This window comes from Ursus arctos, unplaced genomic scaffold (assembly GCF_023065955.2).
Source record: "Ursus arctos isolate Adak ecotype North America unplaced genomic scaffold, UrsArc2.0 scaffold_26, whole genome shotgun sequence".
NCBI classification, from domain to species: Eukaryota; Metazoa; Chordata; class Mammalia; order Carnivora; family Ursidae; genus Ursus; species Ursus arctos.
In genome coordinates, this window is record NW_026622941.1 from 7,595,553 (window position 1) to 7,604,974 (window position 9,422).

The 9,422-nt window shown below is 54.7% G+C and overlaps 3 protein-coding genes across 4 annotated transcripts in view; 1 reads left to right on the plus strand and 2 right to left on the minus strand.

Annotated features, from left to right (window-relative positions):
• Positions 1-9,422, minus strand: part of PHB2 (prohibitin 2) — a 124,423-nt gene that overhangs the window by 19,943 nt on the left and 95,058 nt on the right. The gene's annotated exons all lie outside the window — the stretch shown is intronic.
• GNB3 (G protein subunit beta 3) lies at positions 88-6,524 on the plus strand. Its single transcript, XM_044385267.3, has 10 exons — positions 88-194; positions 440-526; positions 797-835; positions 2,101-2,207; positions 2,286-2,349; positions 2,466-2,628; positions 2,714-2,780; positions 2,873-3,074; positions 4,347-4,563; positions 5,413-6,524. Exons 2-10 carry the CDS (start codon positions 470-472, stop codon positions 5,517-5,519), a joined length of 1,023 nt encoding a protein of 340 aa, XP_044241202.1. The 5' UTR covers positions 88-194; positions 440-469; the 3' UTR covers positions 5,520-6,524.
• CDCA3 (cell division cycle associated 3) lies at positions 7,147-9,340 on the minus strand. 2 transcript variants are annotated; one of them, XM_026502567.4, is made up of 6 exons: positions 9,208-9,340; positions 8,819-8,994; positions 8,431-8,560; positions 7,861-8,154; positions 7,635-7,738; positions 7,147-7,506 (listed from the first exon to the last, which is right to left on the minus strand). In XM_026502567.4, exons 2-6 carry the CDS (start codon positions 8,936-8,938, stop codon positions 7,348-7,350), a joined length of 807 nt encoding a protein of 268 aa, XP_026358352.1. In that variant the 5' UTR covers positions 8,939-8,994; positions 9,208-9,340; the 3' UTR covers positions 7,147-7,347. The 2 variants fall into 2 exon arrangements, with proteins under 2 accessions (XP_026358352.1, XP_026358351.1); XM_026502566.4 differs by having other exon boundaries at positions 8,819-9,113.

The window sequence follows — 9,422 nt, forward strand, 5'->3', positions numbered from 1 at the left end:
GACGTCGTCGTTGTCGTTGGCCCTACCTTCTCTGTCAGTGCCCCCCCAACCCCCCCCAGAGCTGGGGCCAGGCCAGGCCAGCTTGTCTGGCAGCAGAGCCGGGGCAGGTGACGGGTTGGCGTCGCAGCTGAGGGAGTGAAGAGGCGCCTGGGAACCGGAGCTGGAAAACCGGGACAGGTCCAGTCAGAGTCCAAGTAAGAGGGAGCTGGTGTGGCTCTGCTGGCGGGGGCTGGGGGCTGCAGGGAGGGCTTGGGCAGGGCTGGGCTTGGCTTGGCTGCACAGGACTCCAAACATGGAGGGGCTCGTGGGGAGCTGGTGCAGGCCCTCCAGGCATTTCTCTACTACTTGTAGTGGGCTCCAGCCCTTGAGTCTGGTTGGGTGTGAGGGACAGGAACATGGCCTGGTGAGGACGCCCTACACCTACCCCATGTCCTAACAGGAGCTGGAGCTAACCCTCAACCTGTCAGCCATGGGGGAGATGGAGCAGCTGCGGCAGGAGGCGGAGCAGCTCAAGAAGCAGATTGCAGTAACCCCAGAACTCTCCCACCGGGGGACCCCAGAAAACATGCAACCCGGGACGCAAGGGGGGGGGGGCGGGGAAGGAGGCTGGATATGCTCTTGAGTGACACGTTAGAGACCCCTGACCTGGAAGTGACCAGAGACCTCCTGAACTTGGATCTCATATTTGAGATGCCCCCCAAACCCTAGAGCCCCAAGCCCACCTGCCTCCGAGGCCCATGCACCCACTACCCCCACCTTGCCCCGTATGCCCCCCTGATGGCTGCTTTCCCCCCAGGATGCCCGGAAAGCCTGTGCTGACAGTACTCTGGCAGAGGTGAGATCTCCTGTCCCCCCCCCCCCCCCCCCGCCCCACCGAGGCAGGGCCAGAGGGAAGCGAGGGGAGGGGAACTCCCTGACCAGCAACAGCCTGGTGCCTGAGCTTTAGTACAGCATGTCCTTGGAATGAGGAACGGCATTAATTAATTCATTCAACAAACATTTAGCGAGATCTGCTCTGGGCCAGGCACCTTATTGGAAGCTAAGGCAGCAGATGCTGTCTGTGTCCTCAACCGTAAAACAAGAACGGTTACAAACCCTCACGGGATGGCGAGGATGAAGAGAGGGTTGGCACTTTGTAAATCATAAAGCCCTTATAGAGCAGTTTCTGGTTTTCTAATAGTGTACTGCCTTAATTCTAAGGTCACATTTTTTTTTCCCATTTTGACATCTCTGAGATCATGATGCATCCCAAAATAGATGATGCCTTACAATTATAATTGGCAGCATTTTTTTTCTTTCTCCGTGATACCTAAAAGCATGGTGCTTCATAGAGTTGGTGACATCTTATGTTGGATTAAATACGTTAATAGTAAGAGTGAACATTGAACGCTTGCTCTGAGCCCAACACTGGGCTAAGTTGCTTCGATACATAATTTCATTTAATTTTCACAACAACCCCATAAATTGATGCTATAAACCTCGTTTTACAGATGAGCAAACAGGCTCAGAGAGGGTAAGCAACCATCCCAGGACAACAAAGCAAGTAAATGATAAGTCAAGGCCATTGACTTGAGCCCCAGCCTTAAATTGAGAGGCTGGATGGAGTGTAAGGGACATAGGATCACGGATTTCAGGAGGTGCAGTTCAGGGTCACGGAGCTGCCCCGGGTAGCCAGTGGAAGAGACCGCCGTGCCACAGTGTTGTGTGGGACCGGGCTCCTAGCGGCTCGGGACAGCGGATGTGTGCCTCTTTTCCCAAGTCCGCGTTCACTGACTTCACGCTGGCAACTTGAAATTGGTCAAGGTGGGAGTATTTCCATGATAGACATCACTCTCCTCCACCAGACATCACTACCTCCACTTCCTCCGCTAGCCCACACTGGAGAGATGCTTGTTAAACACTTGGCAACATGCCACTGGCCATGCCTGGTCTCTCTCACCTCCTGGTTTAAGCTGCCCCAGGGCAGGAACTTATTTCTCCAAGGCTGGGGGCCTGACCCCAGAGCCTGGCACAGAACAGAAACTGGTCCGGATCGGTGGCTGTGACACTGACATCTAGGCACCCTACTCACCCTGATTTCTAGTGCCCCCTTTTCTGCAGCTGGTGTCGGGTCTAGAGGTCGTGGGAAGAGTCCAGATGCGGACGCGGAGGACATTAAGGGGACACCTGGCCAAGATCTATGCCATGCACTGGGCAACCGACTCCAAGTGAGGCCTGAGGGGCACCCGGGGCAGGGGGGAGGCAGGAAGGAGAGGCTTGGGTGACATGCGGTGCCCTCTCCCCAGGCTGCTGGTAAGTGCCTCGCAAGATGGGAAGCTGATCGTGTGGGACACCTATACCACCAATAAGGTACCTGCCTCCGCAGCCCTCCATCATCCCTGGGGGCACTGTGCCTCCCCTCCCCTCCCCCGCCCTGCCCACCTAGGAGCTCAGCTCAGCTCCTGCCTCTGGCCACCCTCCTGCAGGTGCACGCCATCCCGCTGCGCTCCTCCTGGGTCATGACCTGTGCCTATGCCCCATCAGGGAACTTTGTGGCATGTGGAGGGCTGGACAACATGTGCTCCATCTATAGCCTCAAATCCCGTGAGGGCAACGTCAAGGTCAGCCGGGAGCTCTCTGCTCACACAGGTGAGAGACCCTCTCTTCCCATCCCTGTTGTGAGAGGCCCAGGGATGTGGCCCTGCAGCCTGGGCCCTGTCCTCACCACCCGCAGGTTATCTCTCCTGCTGCCGCTTCCTGGATGACAACAACATCGTGACCAGCTCCGGGGACACCACTTGGTGAGGACTGAACGCTGGGAGTGCTGGGGCTTGGGGCACAGCTCTGTGCTGGCCTTTCTGTGACAGTGTGACAGCCCCCCCCCTCCCGGCAGTGCTCTGTGGGATATCGAGACTGGGCAGCAGAAGACGGTGTTTGTGGGGCACACAGGGGACTGCATGAGCCTGGCTGTCTCTCCTGACTTCAAACTCTTCATTTCGGGGGCCTGTGACGCCAGCGCCAAGCTCTGGGATGTGCGGGAGGGAACCTGTCGGCAGACTTTCACTGGCCATGAGTCAGACATCAATGCTATCTGCGTGAGTCCCCCTCTGCACCCCAACTCCCAGGACCCCTCACCAGGCCCCCCCCCCACATTCTTCATCCCTCCTCTAGCTCCCTGCCCCTCTTTTTAACTTTCCTGGTTGGAGTAATTTCGCCTTACAGAAGAGTTGCGAGAGTGACCGAAACAGCTCCCATCTACCCTTCACCCACATTCACCGCTGACATTTTACCACATTTGCTTTATCATTCTCTGTAGATGGACAGAGGGATGGCTGGAAAGACAGACACATACACCTAGATGTGGACATAGATATATTTTATTATCTTTTTTTTTCCTCTTTGGAGAGTAAGTTGCAGATATTATGCCTCTTTACCCCTTAAATATTTCAGTCTGTATTTTCTAAAAACAAGGCCATTCTCTAACATGGTCACAGTATGATTCTTAAATTAACAATGACACACTGTAGTCTAAGTCTATACTCACATTTCACCAATTATCTCAAGAATGTCCTTAATGGCCATGTTTTTTTTCTGTCTAGGAACATGCATCGTGTTTCCTTGCTGTATCTGTTCAGTTTCCTTTAAACTGGAATCTTTTTTCTACCTTTCTTTGTCTTTTGCGACATTGACATCTTTGAAGAGTGCCACCCAATTTTCTTTTTTTTTTTTTTTTTAAAGATTTTATTTATTTATTTGACAGAGATAGAGACAGCCAGTGAGAGAGGGAACACGAGCAGGGGGAGTGGGAGAGGAAGAAGCAGGCTCATAGTGGAGGAGCCTGACGTGGGGCTCGATCCCATAACGCCGGGATCACGCCCTGAGCCGAAGGCAGATGCTTAACCGCTGTGCCACCCAGGCGCCCCGCCACCCAATTTTCTTTAAGCTTTCCGTCCCTTTGAGTTTATCTGACATTTCCTCGTGATGAGATTCAAGTCATGCATTTGCACTTGGTCCTGCACGTCCACACCCTGATCCGGCGGAGCCTGGAGTTGGGACAGCCTCCGCCCTTCTAGCCATGTGACCCTGGGCAAGCTGCCTGCCCTCCCTCAGCCTCTTGCTCTCGCCAGCAACGTGGAAATAATGCCTGCCTGCTGCGTGGTAGCGAGGGGCCAGTGAAGGGTGTAGGGCGGCCACTGGCATGCAGCTGGCCTGGGATAAATGTCAGCGGTGAAGGGTGCTGGGGAAGGGACAGGCAGAGGCTGGGAAAGCACTTGCTCTAGAGCCATCAGGGCGGGAGCCAGGGAGAGCGGGAGAGGTAGCCGGCGCCTGGGTCTGAGTCCTGACCCCCTTGCCGTCTGTACCCTCAGTTCTTTCCCAATGGAGAGGCCATCTGCACAGGCTCGGACGACGCCTCCTGCCGCCTGTTTGACCTGCGGGCAGACCAGGAGCTGACCGCCTACTCCCACGAGAGCATCATCTGTGGCATCACATCCGTGGCCTTCTCCCTCAGCGGCCGCCTGCTCTTTGCAGGCTACGACGACTTCAACTGCAACGTCTGGGACTCCATGAAGTGTGAGCGTGTGGGTAAGGGCCAGCTCCCCCTACTGCCCCCTCAGCTGGAAGGACCTTCCTACGAGCACCTTTTTTGGGGACCCTCTTTCCACTCTTCCTAATTACTGGATGACTCTGAGCTCTAGCCCTAGACCCCAGTCCCCCTTGGTTTCCAACCTAGGACCATCATCTCTAGTGGCCCTGCTCCACTGCCCAGTGCTCTAGCTGCTTCCTGCCAAAGGAGCTTCTGAGTCATCCGAAACCTGTGGACCTTGACTGTCCAATCAGTTCTGGATTTCCAGGGCTCTGAAGCGTCAGGGGCATCCACTGGAGGAAAGGGCAATCTCAGGGAACGGTCATAAGCAGAATCAAGGAGATCTAGAGTGACCCCAGCCTAGGGGCTTGACTAGCACCACCCTGGTCTGAAGTTGAATCATAGTGTGGCTTCTCTTGGGAGAGGCCAGGTGCTAAATGAAAATAATACTGGCCAGAGAGTCAGGATCCAAATCTGAATTCTGTCGCTTAGGATCTCAGGGCCCTCGGGCAAGTCACTTCTCTCTGGGCCTCAGTCTCTTCATTTGGAGACTGCGCAGTGAGACTAAAGAGCTACCTCCCCATTTTCTAGGGCCCATCAAGGTGCTCCTTGCTTTTTTCACGGCGCGCTGACACTGCCGACCTCTCCTGTCCCTCCCGGCCCCCCACCCCACCCTCCACAGAGATTGGCCTCAAGAGAAACCCTGCCCCTTAGGGTAATCCTCTTTGAGTCCCCACCACAGGCTGAGAGTTCGTGGCCAATCTAACCTAGGATTCCTGCAGACGCACACGCGCTTTCTGCCAAAGCCGCACGGGCAGACAGGCTGACTCCTTCTCCCTCTCCCTCAGGCATCCTCTCTGGCCATGACAACAGGGTCAGCTGCCTGGGGGTCACAGCTGATGGGATGGCTGTGGCCACTGGCTCCTGGGACAGCTTCCTCAAAGTCTGGAACTAGGGAGGCTGGAGGAGGGGAGGTGAAAGGCCATGAAGACACTCAGCTGCCCCCTCCCCTGCCCAGTTTTCTTTTAAGGTTTGTTTAAGGTTTTTTCTTCTACACCCCAGCTGGTACTCCCACCCGACTTTGTCCTTTGAGGGCGGTGGGGAAAATGGGGAGTATGCCTTTGGGAGGCAGCATCAGGGACACAGGGGCAAAGAACTGCCCCATCTCCTCCCATGGCCTCCCCTCTCCATGGTCCTGCAGCTTCTCCCTTACTGAGCAAGGAGGACTGCCCCCTCCCCAGCCCTCAGACTTCCAGTCCGAGGCTCCAGGCCGGGGAATTCCTCCCCCAGAGCCACTACCTTTGTCCAGACCTGGGTGGCAGAAGGTGCTCAGTCCTGTGACTTTGGCTCTGGCACCACGAGGATCCTGGCCCCCTTCTTCATGGTTTCTCCCCTTTCTACCTTCTTTATTTCCCTCCTAAAGGACCTATAATAAAGTGTAGTGCTCTGGTATGTCTGTGATGTTTGGCTTCTGCCCCCCTTCTGTTCCAAAAAGACACAGGCCCAACTTAAGTAAGATATTACGGGTGCAGCAATAAAGGCTGGGTACCAAACAGCTTGGGGGCAGGAAGTCAGGTGGAAGCCCAAGCCCCACGGAGGAGGTATTCACCAGGTGGCCAGTGGAGCTTCCGCCCAATGGTTCACTACAACAGGTCCATCTGCATATGTATGTGTATCTATAGGAAGGTTACCTTGAGAAGGAATCAGATTACAGAAGACCTTGAATAAAGGCAGAGACTTTATCCTAAGGGCAATAGGGAACCGCTGAAGAGTTCGGAGCAGGAGTCACATGGTCAGTTGTGCTTCTCAGAAAGGTCACCCTAGCTGCAGCATAGATGCGAGGGGAGATTGGAGGGAAACAAGGCAGGAGGGAGATGGCAAGAAATCAAGAGCTGGAGGGACGCCTGGGTGGCTCAGTCGGTTAAGTAGCTGTTAAGCAGCTGCCTTCAGCTCAGGTCATGATCCCAGGGCCCAAGTCCCGCCATCAGGCTCCTTGCTCAGCGGGGAGCCTGCTTCTCTCTCTGCCTGCCACTCCCCCTGCTTGTGAGCTTGCGCTCTCTCTCTCTGACAAATAAATAAATAAAATCTTTAAAAAAAAAAATCAGGAGCAGTAGGACAGGGGGGCAAGGAAAGGGAAGGGGAAGAGATGAAAGACAGAAAATCACCAGGATTTAGTGCTAGGGTATGGGATATTAAGAGGGAGGCATTCAAGATAATGGCCATGGTTCAGGCTTAGGCAACAAGGGGGATAATGTTGTTATTCCCAGGGATAGAGAATAGTGGATGAGAAGTAGCTTTGGGGGAAAGAGCACAAATTCAACTTTAGGCAAACTGACTGTGTAGTGCCTACGGGGCAGTTGGATAAAGGTCAGGGCTAGTTGGAGGGACTCGGAAGTTACCAGGATATAAATAAATGATAGCTAAAGCCCTAGAAGTGAACACCTAGGGAGAGCAAGAGGAAAAGTTCAAGGATTTATGGGAAGCGTGTGATTGGCTTGGAAGACAGGGAACCCAAGTTCCCCAGGCTACTTTTCTACGTACGAGGCCCACTCCAAGGCTTAGGTAGAACACTTAAAAACATCATTTAAAACCACTTCCTTTAATATACAAGAAACACATGAGACACAAAGAAAGCCCAAGAAAGCGCTCAGTCCCCGAGCTGGAGTATAGTGGGGGGTTGAAGACAATGAACCTTTCCAGTCTCCCAGGGAAAGATGGGGTTGAGGGGACGCAACATCACTAGGCCCCTGGTGGGTGAAGCCAGCGCTGGGGCCACGCTTGGGCTAGTTCTCCACCAAGTTTGGAAAATGCTGATTTTCCTTGTCCTGGTCCTGGCCCTGCTCCCACACTCGGCCTCCTGTTTTCAGAAGTCGTCCAGTTCCCAGAATGGCCCCTTCCTTTAGCTCCCTAGCATTTTCACTCAGGGAAGAAGGCCGCTTACCCTGCCAAAAGCAGTGTGTGAGTTGGAGTGGGGAGGGATGTTGTTAAGGAGAGGGAAGATTGGGTAAAAAGGTCTCCCACCCTCTACCCTGGATTTCTTAGTAACAGTTTTCACCCTCTCTCCCTTTACCTGTCGTGGTGTCAGAGTTCCAGGGGAGTTGTCATCCTGTAGGATGGTGAGGGGAGATCTCCCTAGTACCTTGCCATTTGCTTTCCGTCTATTGTGCTTAGAACCTAGGGTGGGTAAGGAGTTAAAGCCAAAAGCCAAAATTAGGGGCTTACAGTTTATTCCTCCTACACTCATCCGTGCACATTATCCCGATTTCTCTTCCCTCTACCTTGCTTAGATTCTGTACCTGAAGATCGGGGAGTCTCAGGGTCTCTCGAGGGCTTGTCGGAGCTCTGGCCAGCCATGGGGGCTTCTGAGGGTTGTCCTGCTTCCTCCTTGGAGAACACCTGCTTGGAGGGGAGCTCAGTCTGGCTCCAAGGTGGCACCTGGTCCTCAAGGGAAAACTGGGTGCCCAGAGGCAAGTCCAATTCAGAAGATGAAGTTGCCTCTGAAGGCAGAAGAGGCTCTGGGGGCAGATTCGATTTGGGGGCTTCGGTCTCAAAGACTTCACTCAGCTGTTTCACCAGTGGGCTTGGGGGCTCTAGAGGGGAGAAGTCAAGTGAGATAGTGACCCTGTGATACAAATCATTCAGCAAGGAGAAGACACAGGAATTTTAGGATTCATGCGCTGGTGGGTGAGGGATTGGGAAGAGAGAAATCAAGGTGAGAGAAGAAATGTTGAGAGAAGAGTGAGATTGGTTCAAAGCAAGAGGATGGAGGCTCCTTTTAGAAGGAGCTCTCAGAAGATGGCCTCGCTGGCCCAACCCATGGATGCTAGGTGACAGCCTTGCCAGAATTCCCTGGGCCCACCATTTACCTCCGCTGCTGGTCTTCATAGGTGTCCGTGCAATGCCAAGGGTAGGAGAGCGGGGATCAGAGTCTTGGGCCTGATTCGGACCCTCCAGCTGCTCCCCTGCTGGTAGGTTTGGCTGTGGAGAGCTCTCCACCTGGCAGAACCAAAGGCTACAAGTCTGGACCCTGACTCTTTCTCCTCCCCCTACCCCCAGGTCTCTAGCCCCAGGTGGATATTCCAGGCAGTCACTGCCAAGGCCCTCAGGCATTCAGCCTACCCCATCCGGATTAAGACAGTGGAAAACAAAGTCTCAAATCAGAAAGAGGAGGAGGGCGTGAGGGCTTTCTCAGAATCACTTTAGGCAGACGCCCAAGAATTCAGACCATGCCTCCCACAGCCCGGCCCGCAGTACCTGGATGGGAGTGCGCAGGATGCCGGCACTAGGTGAACGGGGGTCCGCCACTCGGGCCAGAAGCTTGTTGTGCGGCGGAGGCCGCGCCGGAGTGACTGGGGCGCTCTTGGCTGAGCCCATCTCAACCAAGAGGAATAAGGTGGGGCAGGGCCCGGCCCGGGGCGAGGAGGGGACGCCTGTGAGAAATGACTCAGGTCTCAGCCATTACCGCGACCACGTCTGACCTCTGACTGCAGACCACCCGCTCTTCCCGGTTCCCGGCCGAGGAACCTTCCGGCCGCTGGGCCAGAGGCCTCTGTGGAGATAATGATTGGTGCAGCCGACAGGCCAGCTCATTCCGGGCCTGCTGGGCCCTCTAACTTCCTCACGAATTAATTCAAATCACTTACCAGGCCCCGATTCCTCTTTTGGGTGCACAGCAGCTCGAGCCGCAACTCCCGACGCCGAGTTTCAAACCTCCCGCCACGCCCCCTGCTTTGACTCTATTGGTGGAGCCGACGTAAGCTCCTATAGGCCTCCTTGTGAGACCCGCCTCCAGTTCAGGAAGCCATTGGGCTGGCACGACGTCTATCATGAGGACCATGGGGCCAATGAGCAGGGGCTC

Bases quoted from the DNA above. Each gene is read 5' to 3' on its own strand.
- GNB3 (XM_044385267.3), top strand. From the start codon at position 470: ATGGGGGAGATGGAGCAGCTGCGGCAGGAGGCGGAGCAGCTCAAGAAG. The intron at 2,629-2,713 runs GTGAGAGACCCT...CACCACCCGCAG, and splicing joins GGAGCTCTCTGCTCACACAG to GTTATCTCTCCTGCTGCCGC. The intron at 4,564-5,412 runs GTAAGGGCCAGC...CCTCTCCCTCAG, and splicing joins CATGAAGTGTGAGCGTGTGG to GCATCCTCTCTGGCCATGAC.
- CDCA3 (XM_026502567.4), bottom strand. From the start codon at position 8,938: ATGGGCTCAGCCAAGAGCGCCCCAGTCACTCCGGCGCGGCCTCCGCCG. The intron at 8,155-8,430 runs GTAAATGGTGGG...TCTCCCCTCTAG, and splicing joins TATGAAGACCAGCAGCGGAG to AGCCCCCAAGCCCACTGGTG. The intron at 7,739-7,860 runs GTACAGAATCTA...TACCCACCCTAG, and splicing joins TGAGACTCCCCGATCTTCAG to GTTCTAAGCACAATAGACGG.